General features: G+C 55.4%; 1 protein-coding gene across 2 annotated transcripts in view; it reads left to right on the top strand.

Moving 5' to 3' along the window:
- Positions 1–9,566, top strand: part of WDFY4 (WDFY family member 4) — a 231,424-nt gene extending 221,858 nt beyond the window's left edge. For both annotated transcript variants that reach the window (XM_058671561.1, XM_058671562.1), the window contains exons 57-62: positions 211–369; positions 2,103–2,282; positions 3,105–3,287; positions 4,908–4,992; positions 8,305–8,416; positions 9,110–9,566. In XM_058671561.1, the coding sequence (XP_058527544.1) occupies positions 211–369; positions 2,103–2,282; positions 3,105–3,287; positions 4,908–4,992; positions 8,305–8,416; positions 9,110–9,176 (786 nt within the window). In that variant the 3' untranslated portion in view covers positions 9,177–9,566. The remainder of the gene's footprint in view (positions 1–210; positions 370–2,102; positions 2,283–3,104; positions 3,288–4,907; positions 4,993–8,304; positions 8,417–9,109) is intronic.
- Positions 9,567–14,277: the final 4,711 nt, after the last annotated feature.

Genomic DNA, 14,277 nt, shown 5'->3' with positions numbered 1-14,277 from the left:
CTGGCTGTTAAACATCAGATGTTTTCAGCCACAAGGCGCCCAGACTCACCACTCACCAGCGTCCACCCTCATCGCTCTGTGTAGTGCAGGGCTCCTGGCTCCTGCTGCCCTGCACTAATGCACACCTGCCTTTCTCTCTCTCTCTCTCTCTTTCTCTCTCTCTCTCTCTCTCTTTCTCTCTCTCTCTCTCGTTCTCTTTCCCTCCCACAGACCCTGATGACCTTTGAGAACCTCGCCGTCTGGGGCCGCTGTCTGTGTGCCCTCTGCCCAGCCCCCACGACGATTGTCACCTCTGGGACCAGCGCTGTGGTGTGCGTATGGGAGCTCAGCATGGTCAAAGGGCGTCCCAGAGGCCTGCGGCTCAGACAGGTAGGAACCCCACACAGGTACAATGGCACTGCAGGCTGCAAGGTGCCTTGGGTCGGAATCCATGCCTCGGGCAAGTGCAGGGCCTCACACAGACAGGTGGTGTCCGAATAGAGTAAAACAAAGGGGAGTGGCCGCCATTCCCTGTCACTCATTCCTATGAGTGGAGCTGATGAGCACAAAGGTACCTACACAGAGACCTCAAGATGCCAGGCCAGGGAGATCTGTCGCTGGCACTACATAATGCCAAGGGAGCACCTGCTGGGAGCTGGCCTTGGTACCAAGCACAGGAGCAGGGTTCGCTGCCTTACACCTTCTCAGCAGCCCCACGAAACAGGTACCAGCCTTACCACCACTGTCATGTCGGAAAACTCCCAAGGTGCAAGCAAGTAGCTTGTCCAAGGTAACAGAACCCCGAGACGAAAAAGCGCTTTGAAAGCGAAGTGGTTATGGTGGGAGAGAATGGAGCCACAGGCCAAGAGCCCTAATGGCACCCAGGCTTCTGGGCCCTGATTCGCAATCCTACAAAGCAGGCACTGCCCTCCCACTCTGAGCTGGGGAGACAGGTTCAGAACTAAGTGTGCCCAGGGGTCCTCATGTCCTGCTTTCCAGGCTGCACACGAGCTGGAAGCTGGAGCCGGCCTTCGGGCCAAGCACTGCAGCCTGGGAGGAGGCTGTCCTCAGTGACAGCGTGACCACTGCACCTGTTGACTTATTGGCCTTATAGAGAAACACGATTATAAGGACACACACAGATACCTTGAGAGGGCATCTTAAGCCTGATTCGAGTTCCCCCTGCCTTCCCAAACTGTGGGCTGGCTGATGCCTGGTGATCCTACAGTTCCGGGGTCTGTGGGCAGGTCACCAACCTCTCCAGTGTGGGCAATGCTGTGCACGCAGCCTCTCCCTGCGAGGAACGGGACAACCCTGGACATGACCCAGTCTACTTGAGGGGCAGGGAGACAGTGAGAGCAACCTCTAGTGCAGGGGCACTCTAAACGCCAGGGTTGGAGCCCACAGCCAGGAGCTTCCACGTGGCTAGCCTGAATCCAGCTACTCAGGTTATCAGTGCTATTTGCCTGGGGCTGCTTGAGTAGGAAGCTAGAGTCAGGAGTCCAGCCCAGACACTCCAATGTGATCTATGGATGCCGCAATCGCTTCCAAGTCACTTCCTTTTTGATGGTGCTGTGACCCTTCCTCCTTCCCACTACAGTGCAGGGCACATGAGCTTCAGCATTCCACTTAGCATGATGGCTCACATGCTTGGGTGTACATGGGGAAAACTCCCCTCCCTGGAATCCCCAATTCAGCAGGTTGAGGGTTGCGTCCAAGAATTTGCCTTTCTACAGAGCTCTTGAGGCTGTGGGTCTGGCCAGCGTGTTTTGCCAGCTAGCACCCCGGCCTGGTGGCAATGCTATGCGCTGCTTCAGGATGCCGAACCAATGCAAGGGAGTTCCCTGGCACAGACAGGCTGCCGCTCTCCGGCTGGGCTGTGGTGGAAGGATGGCAGCCAGCTTCCCCCTAGCTAAAAGAGTGATGAATCCCAGAAGCCTGGCATGGACATGGACACACACCCAGCACAGACATGGACTTCGGGGTGCCTGATTCGCTCTGCATCTCTGTCTTTTCCCTAGGGCCCAGAGTGAACAGCAGTGCAGGGGATACCCCATCCCTCCAGGCAGCTGGGCAGGGGGTGTCTGCGTCACATATCCCACGGCTCTGCTTTCTACCCCCAGGCCTTGTACGGACACACACAGGCTGTCACTTGCCTGGCGGCCTCCGTCAGCTTCAGCCTCCTGGTGAGCGGCTCCCAGGACTGCACCTGCATCCTGTGGGACCTGGACCACCTCACTTACATAACCCGCCTGCCTGCACACCGGGAGGGCATCTCGGCCATCGCCGTCAGCGACGTGTCGGTGAGGCTGGGCTCCTCAGTGGCTGCGTCTGCAGTGTGTCCATGAACCTGGAACAGAACAGATGTGACACCAGGAGAGCTGGGCCCCAATCCAGAAAGTTTCCGGAGACGCAGGGGGAGGGGGCGCATCTCTCTTCTTGAGAGACATTGCACACATTTCTATGTTGCTTCAAGATTTATTTTATTTGAAATGCTAAGTTACAGACAAAGGAGGAAAAGAAAGAGAAAAATCTTCCATCCAGTGGTTCACTCCCCAAATGGCTGCAACTGCCAGAGCTGGTCCAGGTTGAAACAAGGAGCCAAGAGCTTCTTCTTCTTGGTCGCCCATGTGGGCTCAGGATCCTAAGTACTTGGATCTTCCACTGCTTTCCCAAGGAGCTGGATTGGAAGCGGAGTAGCCAGGACACAAACTGGCGCCCATGTGGGATGCTGGCACTGTCAGCGAAAGCAGCACAGCACCAGTGCAGCACCAGTTTCAGAACCATTTGTTGTCACTTTACCTTGCCTTCGACCCGGTGACATGCGACACTTGGTGGAGGCAGTTGTGGGCCCTGTGTTCAGCACCCACCTTGGCCTCCAGTGGCACCCAGTACAGGGCCATGGCGAGGGATCTGGGAGAAGCCCACAGGTTGAGCAGACCTGTGTCTGCCAGGGAAAACACAGACAAAACACAATCCCAGTGTGAAAACTGCGACAGACCTAGGGGTTTCCTGGGAGGAGGTGGGCATCATAGGGGGTCTCGGGACCCCGTGATGGCGGGTGGAGGCTGAGCAGATGGACAGGCAGAGATGCCAGCTCAGAGGAAGGCGCTCTCACTCCACAGGGCACCGTCGTCTCCTGTGCGGGAGCCCATCTGTCCTTGTGGAATGTCAACGGACAGCCCCTGGCCAGCATCACCACGGCCTGGGGTCCAGAAGGGACCATCACCTGCTGCTGCGTGATGGAGGGGCCAGCCTGGGACATGAGCCACGTCGTCATCACAGGCAGTCAAGATGGCGTGGTCCGGGTAGGTGGGTCTCGGGCAGAGTGAGGACACCCTACCCTGCTGCAACTCTGCAGGCTGCCTTGGACATGTGAGAAAGGCATGCTCCCCACAGGCCAGAGGAAGCAAATACCATGACACACACATAGCATACGTATTCATGTTAGCACACACCTGTCATATATACACACGTGACACAGTGTATTGTATGTAAATGCTATCACATGTATTACATACATGCTTTCATATATGTGTATTGTGTGCATGTTAGCACGTTACATATGTATGCTCCCAAATATATCATACTGTGTAATGTGTAATCATACTGTGTAATGTGCACATGCTACAAAACGTGTGTCATGTATATAAGCTATCCCACTGCGTTATGTACACATATTCATGCTTATTGTGCATGGGCTGTCACATATGTATAGTATATACATGCATGCCATCCAACACACATGTTCTCATCATCCACGCTTGCCCTCACCACCCACCCACCCGTGTTCTCATCACCCACTCATCCATCCACACACTCACCATCCATCTGTCCTTGCATCTTCTACCGATGTACCAGTCCCAACACTCACTGACATCCTCCATCTCAACCTCGCCCCCCTCACGTGGCTGAAGTGATGTTAGGCCTTTATTTCTCAACCAAGACACTCATCTTCTTGATGAGGAAGTTAGCAGCACCTGATGCATCAGTGTGTCTCCGCCTCCACCGGGACGACCCCCGCACGCCCTGGGCTCTCCGAGGAAGGCATTGCTGGCAGCAAAATATATATATATATATATATATATATATATATATATATATATCAATTTGAAAGGGTCAGACAGAAAGAATGACGTGAGGGTGGTTTTTCTGAGATTCACAGGAAACATGAAAAAATGAGGGGGAGCAATTGTTTAAAGACTCACTCAAGAAACGGTCTCCCAGAGTTCACAGGGTAGGAAGGGAACCGCCACTCAAGGCTACAAGGTCCTTATGGACATGCCCATTCCATTCATGAAGGCTCTTCCCCAGCCTCGCCCTCCATGGCCTCTACACGCGAGGTCTCAGCATTGATCCAGGGGGTGTGACAATGGCTCAGGAAGTGGATGGAGCCCGTGCTCGGCCCAGGGGAAGGAGGGCTGTCTTTCCAACAGAGAGCTGACCTGCTGATCCACTGTGGTCACTGGCCTCCTGAGAGAGCCCAGCGCTAGGCCAGGCCAAGGCCAGAGCCCATGGAAGCATCTGAGCACACTCCAGGCCTAGTCTGTTTTAGGAGCTAGCGAGTGTAGACTTGGCAAGTGAGAAGTCCCATGTGGTCAACCTATGGGCAATGCATGTATGTGAACTTGGGACACAGTGGGGAGGGGAGCGATCAGCTGCTGAGTAGAGTGGGTGGTCTCCAGGGACAGTGATAAATTAGTTACAGGGAGAGCTTGTTGGGGGTGTTGGAGGAAGGCCCTGAGAAACACAGGGGTGGGAGAGATCTCATGCGCTCTGCTGTGCCTTCTCCGGACAGGGCTCTGGCATTGGAATCGCCTCCCTCCCTCCCGCCGATGCCTGAACTCCAGAAGGTAGAGGAAGGGGCCCCCAGGTCTGAAAACGGGAAGAGGGCCAGCCATGACATTCTCTCCCTTTGTTTTCCACAGATCTGGAAGACTGAGGATGTGAAACTCCCTCTCCCGGGGCGGACAGTGGCCGAGGAGCCCCCCACTCAGCCCCCAAGCCCGAGAGGTACCTGCTGGGCTGGGGAGGCACTCATCCAGCCTTGGGATGCCCCCTCTCCTGGCTGCCTGCCACCCCCACCCCCGGGGTTGCCTGCAGCCCTAGGGGAAGCCACTGGCACTGCGAGCTGCTGTCCTGTGTGGGCGTGACAGAGGTGGTTGACTGCCCCCTGCTGGTGGGGTGTGATACATTTTTTCTGTCCTGTGCTGTCAGCCTTGTAAGAGTCAGGGCTGCTGCTCCCTGGACACACACGCCGCGATGTGATGCTTGCCCTGGTCTCTGGACTTCCAGGACAGACACACTTTGGCTGGGCTTGGATTCAGTACTTTCTCTGAGCAGCCCGACCACTCACAGGCAAGGGCAAGGAGAGGCCATTCCCCTCCTCCCCGAACAAGGAAGTGGTCTCATGGTATCCCACTGACTGCAGGCAATCCACCCAACCGCCCCTATGATCGTCCAGAGTAGGGAACATATACATCAGCACTGCCCAGAGGCCAACTAGAGGACGGGGTGCCAGTTACTGGAAGGTGGTCAGGGGAGTCGTCAGCCGGTCAGGAGACCCCATCTCCCAAGCCCCAACATGTCCCAAAGAGAGAGAACCAGTGCTCCCTACAAAACTCCTTGGGTTTATGGCTGATGAACTGGAAGGAAGGAAACGCTGCCCACTATTGCCATGGCCACTGTTTCCATGGCAACTGTTGTCGTGGTGACTGTCCCAGAAAGTGGACCAGAAGGAGACTCCACCGTCCCCTGGTTTCCCATGGTGAGCTGATAACAGCCTTTACTGTTACTCATCACGAAACCGCTAGGCACAGGAAGGTTCACTAATCTCACCTGAAGTTGTGCAGCAAGTGTGACTTCCTCCTTCCTCCTGCCACAACCTGGACAGAGCGGCCGTCACGGCAGATGCTGTCACATCCTCACCATCACGACGAAGCACACAGGCACAAGCCTCACCCAGCCCTCGTGGCCTCCTGCAGTGCTGTGGCCTTCCCTCTCTGCCCAGTCCTCCTCGAAGCGCATGGCCCAGAACTGAGCCGTCTGTCCCAAATTCGACAGGCTGACAAAGCAGCAGGAATTCTACCCCCAACCCCACTGCCCAGACCCATGGTTTGAGGGCTGCCTCCTTCCTGAAGATAGCTCACTCTGGATTTTTTTCAAAAGATTTATTTATTCATATTGGAAAAGCAGATTTTTGCAGACACAACTCCCTAGTGGCTGTCACAGCCAGAGCTCAGTTGGTCCGAAGCCAGGAGCTTCTTCCGGGTCTCCCGCATGGGGACAAGGTCCCAAGGCCTTCAACCTTCCTCTATTGCCTTCTCAGGCCACAAGCAGGGAGCTGGATGGGAAGTGGAGCAGCTGGGACATGAACCGGCGGTGCCTATATGGGATGCCAACTCTTGAAGGGGGAGGATTAGCCAATTGAGTCACTGCAACAGGCCCGACAGTTCATTCCATAAATGTGGCTTGCCCAAGGAGCTTCTACGGGAACAGGAGCCACTGCCGTAGGACAGAGCTGGCACAGGTTCTGCTTCCCCCATCCTCCCCCCAAAAGGGTCCTGGGTGCACCTGTAGGAATTGGCACTCCATTCTTTCAGCCAATGAGCCCAACCAGCTAGCGGTGTCAGCTCCGGCTGTGGGTTACCTGGTAGATGTCTAATAAAGGACCTCGGGCTGTGGGTGGGTGACCCATGGAGGGCCAGATGAACCAAGGATGTTTCACAGCCACTTCTGGACTTGCCTGGAAGTCTACAGGTGTCCATTCAGCGTCCCTGACCATAAACAAGTTATGTCACCAACTTCCAGACCCCATCTGGCAAATCAGAACAAAAAAGAAAAGTCTGGAGCAAGGTGCCAGCCCCAAGTCTACCCCGACAGTCCCTCCAGTTGTCTGACACTTAGCCAGGGCAAAAGTACTTCTATAGAGTAGTGATGATAGGAAAAGGAATAAGAAGAATTACAGAAGGGCTGGTTTGTGCAAGCCAAGCCACTGCTGGTGATGTGGGCATCCCATGGGAGCACTGGTTCCAGTCCCAGCTGCTCCACTTCTAGATCTAGCTCCCTGCGAATGCAGCAGAGGATGGACTAAGTGATTGGGCCCCTGCACCCGGTGGGAGACCTGGGAGAGGCACTGTCTCCTGATTTGGGCCAGCCCCAGCCCCATGCAGATCATGGTTTCCTCTTCTCAGTTTCCCAAGAGATTCTTCTCTCCGACCGCAGCAGGTGAGGGCCACTCTGGGACTTAGCACGAAGGGGTTAGACCCACAGGAGACCCTGCCATGCTTGTCTTTCCCTCGCTGCCATCTGCGCCAGCCTGAGGTCAGCAACACAATACCGCAGTGACGAGCCAGGACTGTTACGCCATGCACATGCAGACCAGCACTGGATGGGACAACACCATGGCATGGGCATCTTTAAAAAAAAAATAACGTTGAGCCACAGTTGCGAGATGGTTGGCAGATCTGCGTACAAACCACATCCCCACGTAGCCCCCAAATTGTTTGGCAGGAAGTGACTGACGCTGACCTTGACTTCATGCATATTTGCATGTGTGTGTGGGTCACTGCACGCCTCAGTGTCTTAAGGATCTGTCTCGAAGCAGCCCTTCCCTCCCCCAACTTGTGCCCCTCCAAAGCTTCCCGGGCATGTGGGCACACTCGGTAGCTGCTGGCAGCGCCATTTGTGTCCCAGGTTCAGCCACATGGCCTCACTCACAGGGGCTGTACCTCACCTTTTCCGCAGAAGGAATTCTCCACTGTCCCCAAACACAGTCATGACACTGAGAGCCAGTCACAATCATCAAGTTCTATTTTTTGAAAGAAAAAAAAAGTTCTCAGCATTTAATTATTGGTTGTGGCGTGAAAGGATTTGGATAAGTTGATAATGCCGACTTGATGTGATTTCGTTATTTATTATTTTTTTTTTTACTAGGCAATTACGGGCTGCATTAGGTCCTGGCAGCAAGGTATTGTGGGGGCAGCTTATTAAGCATAAAGCCAGTAAACACTGATGAACAATTCTGCTGAACTCGGCATGCAATTTAGAAAGCAATAATACACAAATCCAATTTGGTACACAATGGATACCGTGGCACGTCAGCACATGTAACTATCACAGCCTGCAAATTAAATTGGGACGGCCCTTTTTTGCAACAGCATGGGCCAAGATTAAATATATTTCCCCCTCAATTTAACAAGTTGCTGACCACAAATATAAATACAGTGTGTTTTGTGTGTGTGTGTGCAACTCCGTGTGAGAATGCACATGTGTGTTGTGTATGTGTGTGCTTGTGTGATGGTTCTCTTGCATGCTTCCCTACAGGTCGCAAGTGGGAGAAGAACCTTGCCCTGAGCCGAGAGCTGGACGTCAGTGTGGCCCTAACAGGCAAGCCCAGTAAGAACAGCCCGGCTGTGACAGCTCTGGCTGTGTCCAGGTGAGCCCTGCACACTTCCTCCAGGTCTCCAACAGAGGGCGTTTGCACACCTCCCCAAAGGTTCTGGGCTCTTTCCAGTAATGCCCCTGTCAGTTGGCATTTGGGGTACACAGAGTTCCTTGCATGGCAGAGGGTGCCCCCTGGGAGAGGACTCTAAGCCCACGTTTCAGAGCCCAATGTAGGCTCTGACACTTGACACAAGTAAATTGGCCTTGTCACTGGGGACTCTAGGGGAGGCCACCTGGGTTAGCCGTGCACCCTTGGGGACCCAGCTGCTTTTTGCCCTGCCCAGCCACCAAGGGCATTTTCCTTGCTGCTGCTGCTGGAGACTGCAGTGTTCTGAGGGTGGCTGGCTGAGGGCACCCTACCAAGACCCAGGGCCATGGGTTATTCTGCTGTAGGTCTCCTGGGCAAGAGCCCCCCCCCCCCCAAGATGCTTGGGAGACTGGGGCTCCCTGTGCATTGTTGGCTTGGCTTGGGGTTTCAACAGCCCATGGCTCCAAAGCCTGCCAGCTCCCAGGATCCAAACCATCTTCCAGTTTCCCACTATCTGGCTTTAACTTCAGGAGGCCACAAGGCCTCAGCAGGCCCCGCAGAACCCTGGCCCAAGGCCCCACGTTTGCAATTCCCTGAGTGCTGGCTGGGGCACGCAGCTTTCTAACGTGCTTGTCTTTCTCTTTCTTTCCTCCCAAGAAACCAGACCAAACTCCTAGTGGGCGACGAGAAGGGAAGGATCTTCTGCTGGTCGGCAGAAGGCTAGGGCAAGGGAGGCGGCGGTGGCCCAGGCAGGGCAGAAGCGGCACAGGTAGGCAGGGCCTGGGCAGCTGTGCCGTGCCCCTGCCTCTTGCCGTGGCTCCCTCCCCATGGCTCCCTTCCAGGCCAGAGGCTTCTGTGGGTCAGAGCTGTGCCCCCCCATGCTCTTGCCAGGGCCCCCTGGAATTCTCTGGAAAGCAGCAAGCCGTACCCTGGAAGCTATGACTTGCAGGCACCAAGCCATATGTGAACTTGCACATAACCCACCCGACCAAGGGCTCATTGCACTGGAGGTGCAAACAGAGCTGCCTCCTGAGAGCCTGTGGAAAGATGGCATTGTATGTGGTGGATTAAAGTGACGATGACCCCAGTGCACAGCTGTCTGCATGTTGAACTCGTGCCCCTTCAGATCCCCGCCTCTCCAGCTCTAGGACACCGGGCTGACCACAGGGACACAGCTCCCTTCCTGGCGTTTCTCTTCCCGCTGTCTCGGCCTGCAGTGCCGGGGCTGATGGTCAGTGGTGACTGCTTAGGAGAGCAGCCTGTGTGGCCGGGCTGGCTGCAGGTGGAGCCTGGCAGGCTAGCCAGCGCCTCCCACATTTGCTGCCCACAGCGACAGTGAGTCCCAGGCTGGACTCAGGCTGGACTCGGGCTTCACCCATCTTCCCCAGAGCTCTTCCTTTCCAGGAAGCCTAAAACCCCACTCCACATGCTGACTCTGAGCTGGCAAAGAAAGACTATATTATTGTAAAATACAGGGGATGATGGGTGGGGGGAGAAAAGGGAGGGGGAACGGGAAGCCCTGTACCTGCAAACTGTAAAGTGGAAAACGAGAATAAATAATAATAAGAATAGCACAGCCTGGGACAATCTGAATGGCGTCCTGAAAAGATGAGTAAAGCAAGTTGTCCTGGTGGCCCTCTGGGAAATGCCCGTGCCTCCTAGTGCTTGGCTCATTCTACGCACAGAGCACACCCTGCCCCCAGAGACCCCCTCCCACCCTCCTCACAACCCCGCCCCCAGAGGCCCCCTCCCCACCCTCCTCACGCACCCCGCCCCCAGAGGTTCCCTCCCCACCCTCCTCACACACCCTGCCCCCAGAGGCCCCCTCCCCACCCTCCTCACACCCCACCCCCAGAGGCCCCCTCCCCACCCTCCTCACACACCCCGCCCCCAGAGGCCCCCTCCCCACCCTCCTCACACCCCACCCCCAGAGGCCCCCTCCCCACCCTGCCCAGACCACCTGAAGAGGAAATTCATCTTCTCCTTTCACAGAAGCTGGCTCAGGTACTGGAGCTGAGGCACAGAGAGTAAAGCACCCACCTGGGATGCTAGCGTCGCCTGTGACTGCCAGTTTGAGCTCCTGAGCCACCTCCTTGCCCATGTGCCACGTCACCCACACAGGAGTCCTCCTGGCTCGTGGCTTAAGCCTGGTCCAGGCACAGCTGGTGCAGCCATTTGGGCAGTGACCCAGCAGACGGAAGACCTCTCTCTCTCTCTCTGTGACTCTGACTTACAAACAAATCTTTTTTTTTAAGTTCTTTCTTTTATGTGAAGAGTAGAGAGACACTGACAGAGAGATCTCCTGTCTGCGAGTTCACTCCACAGATGCCCAGACTGACGCCAACGACCGGGAAGTCCGCCAGGTCTCCCAGGGGTGCACTTTAGCAGGAAGCTGGGTATAAGGGGCAGAGCTGGGACTCAAACCCCATTTGGGGTCTTAACTGAGGCACCAAATACCCTCCCCTGCTGCTTCATCTACCATCAAGTAAAATAGGGACAAACCACTATCGTTGACCGCTCGCAGAATGCGAGCCAATGACTTTTGGCTTCCATCCACCCACCCACCGGCTCACTGAAGCCATGTGCCCCTGCCTGCCTAGAGCCCTCAGGGGTAGCACAGCTCTGCCCCTGGGTGACAGGAGGTCCTGCTTCCCCAGGAAGCCCCCAAGCTGCAGCAGGTGCACACCTGTAAAGGACATGAACCCAGAAACATCCCAGAGTGGACTTGAAGCCCCAAGCTGCTGGCCCCCAGGTCGGTTTGCCCAGGACAAAGCTGTGCTTGGGCATGTTTGATCCCTTCCCGGAAGTGTGGGTGGGTTGCAACGCTCCACTTGCTGAACTCTGGAGCAGCCAGTGATGGGGGCTGAGGACGGGCTGGAGGGGCCCTTAGCCTTCTGCTGTCATCCCCCGGTGTCACAGCAGGTGGCACAGGGAGGGGCCTTGTATTCCTCCATAGGACACTCTTCTTCTTCCTCTTCTTCTTTTTTCTAAAGATTTATTTAGCTCACTTAGAAGAGTTACAAAGAGAGGAGAGACACAGAGAGAGACATCTTCTATCTGCTGGTTCCAAATGGTCACAATGGCCAAAGCTTGGAGCCAGGAGTTTCTACTGGGTCTCTCACATGGGTGCAGGACCCAAAACCTTGGACCATCCTCTACTGCTTGCCCAGGCCATAAGCAGGGAGCTGAATGGGAAGTGCAGCAGCTGAGACTCAAACCAGTGCCCAAATGGGATGCCGGCATCACAAGTGGAAGATTAGCTTATTTTGCCACCATGCCTGCCCTGAACTGTGTGTGTATGTGTGTGTTTGCAGGCGCGTGCGCATGTACCACCAAGCAGCTTTGCATGCGTCTCTGCTAGGGGCCTCAGAAGCTTGTTCTCTGACCCTCTCCGTCTGTGCTCCTGTGCTGTGGGTTCCAGAGAGAGCAGCCCTGGATGCCAACTATGACAGCAACACACACACACACACACACACACACACCTGCCCCCCAGCGAGGGCAGCGAGCCAGGAGTCGCACGTCCCGGGAGCCTGTCCTGGAACCTGCAGAGAACTGCAAGATTGGATTTGAGCACATTAAAATGCAGCCAGGCAGGGCACGCTCGGAGAGGTACAGACTCTTCATATGAAAATCCTGATGCAATTTGTTTAGCATAAAATCAAATCTCTCTGAAGCCAAATCCATTTTCGCCTTGCTAAGTTCCGGTGGCACGGAGCACACGCCCAGCCCAGGTGTGGGGGCACGCGGACACACAGCCTGCCTACAACGGCAAGGCGTCGTTCACGAGATGGGCCATGTTAAAGTGCCCCGCTGCCCCGCGGCAGGCTGAGCCACCAGCAGGACTTCCATAGTCCTCTCCCTGCCCTGAGCTGGCGGTCTGAGCCGAGTGCTGTCTGGCTCCCACACTGTTTACTACAGCAACTCCTTTGTTCGAGACCTGTCATTTATTTGACTTTTACTACCACAGCCTGCAATTCTGCCCTGGTGCGGAAGGGGAGGGTGCAGCCCGCCTTGGGTGGGTCCCGCTCTGAAGCCTTGCAAGCTCAGCCCAGATAGCAGGCTCTGGTGGCCTCTTATTGACGTCATACTTTCGCTCACCCATTGTTGCCCAAGAACCCACTGAGTACCGGTCCCACACTAGGCTGGCACCCTGACAGAGGGAAGCTGACTTCCCACACAGGTGCCTGACCTGTGACCTCTGACCATCTGTGCTTATGTGGGTCCCCCAGACTGCATCAGTATGACTGTGTTTATGTGGGCCCCCCAGACTGCATCAGTATGACTGTCTGTGGTTGTGTGGGTCTCCCAACCCTCCGTCACTACAGTTTTATGTCCAGAGAAATGCTAGTTGGGAGAAAAGAAGGTGAGTATGGACTTTCCTAAAAACCCATTGGCAGAACTATGCCATGATCTGGCGGTCCCACTGCTGCACAGTGCAGCAGAAAGAACGGAAATCCTTTCCCTCCCGTGAGCCCTGCCATGCTGCTCAATGGCCAATCAAGGTCTCCGTGGAGAAGTGAATGGACCAGGAGGGCAGTCCACATTCACCGTGGAGTGCTGCTTGGCCATAAAGACAATGAAATCCCGGCATCTGCAGCCCCGTGGGTGGGCCTGCAGCAGCACTGAGTAAACTCCCCTCTGAGCTCCCACAACCCGACTCCCAAGACCCCCTCCCCAGCCCTCACAAGTGCTCAGACACGGACACTAAAATCCCAGTGCCATTTGGAATTACCACAGAAACAGGAGCCGCTTCCTAACAAGGAGGACCAAAGATGTGCAAGGTCTGAGTACTCCGCTGAAAAATAAAAATCACACACACACAAAACATCGCTGAAGGAAATTAGAGACCTGAACGAATGGAGCCATGGAGGGTAGTGACCGAGTGAAGGACTGCCAGCGATAAGGATCTGGTTCTTCCAAAATCGAGGTACAAACATGTGGGTCATCCTCCACTACTTCCCAGGAGTAGGAGCCCAGAGCTGGGCTAGACATGGAGTGGTTGAAACACAAACCAGCATTCTGAAAGGGATGGGGGCCTGCCACACATCAGGTTAAACCACACTGTTCCAGCACTGCCCCTGAGCCAGCGTACAAGGGTGAGCAAGAAAGGCAGGTGGACAAAGGCACAGAGAGCCAGGAGCACAGGGCAAAGGCCAGTGTCCTGGGAGATGGGCATCGGGGCACACAGCAGAAAGGCAACAAGGAATGCCCTGCCTAGCAGGGCCAGCCCCATTCAGATATCTCATGAAGGCAATCTGAATACATGAATGAATGAGTGAATGAATGAATGAAGGCCTTAGAAAAGCAACAAGGCCTCTTGGCATGAGCACAAGACCAGGTCACTGTGCACAGCATCACTGTGGTGGAGTCAGCCTGACACCCCACTGCCCCACCCCGCTCCTGCCACATGTGCCACCAGCAGATTCCAGTGTTCACTTCAGACAGATGTGCATGCAAGTGCAAAGCAGGGAAGAAGATCAAAGCAGGCAATGGATTAGAGGCAGGGGGCTGCACACCCGTCCCCAGGCAGGGTCCCTCGTGGGACAAGGCCGAGGGACAGTTGTGCTCTCCCAGCCTTAGCATAGCCCCCACCAGCCTGGAGAACTATGAGCCCTGGGTATTGACCGTGGCTTTGGCATCCGACAGACTGGCTCTCACCTCAGTATGCAGCCAGTCTGGAGCTGAGGGCTTCCTGCCCCATCACTGATCTCCCAAGCCTTGAGCCTGGCCTATCCCCCTGCCCTCCTTTACATCCAGACATTCAACTTGCATTTGCTGCAGGACTACAATGTCTTGGCATTGGCCAAAGCCCTGGAACTGCAGGG

The sequence above is a fragment of the Ochotona princeps genome, chromosome 13 (assembly GCF_030435755.1).
Source record: "Ochotona princeps isolate mOchPri1 chromosome 13, mOchPri1.hap1, whole genome shotgun sequence".
Taxonomy (NCBI): domain Eukaryota; kingdom Metazoa; phylum Chordata; class Mammalia; order Lagomorpha; family Ochotonidae; genus Ochotona; species Ochotona princeps.
Note: the sequence above shows the minus strand (reverse complement) of the source record. Positions and strands in the feature narration are given on the sequence as shown.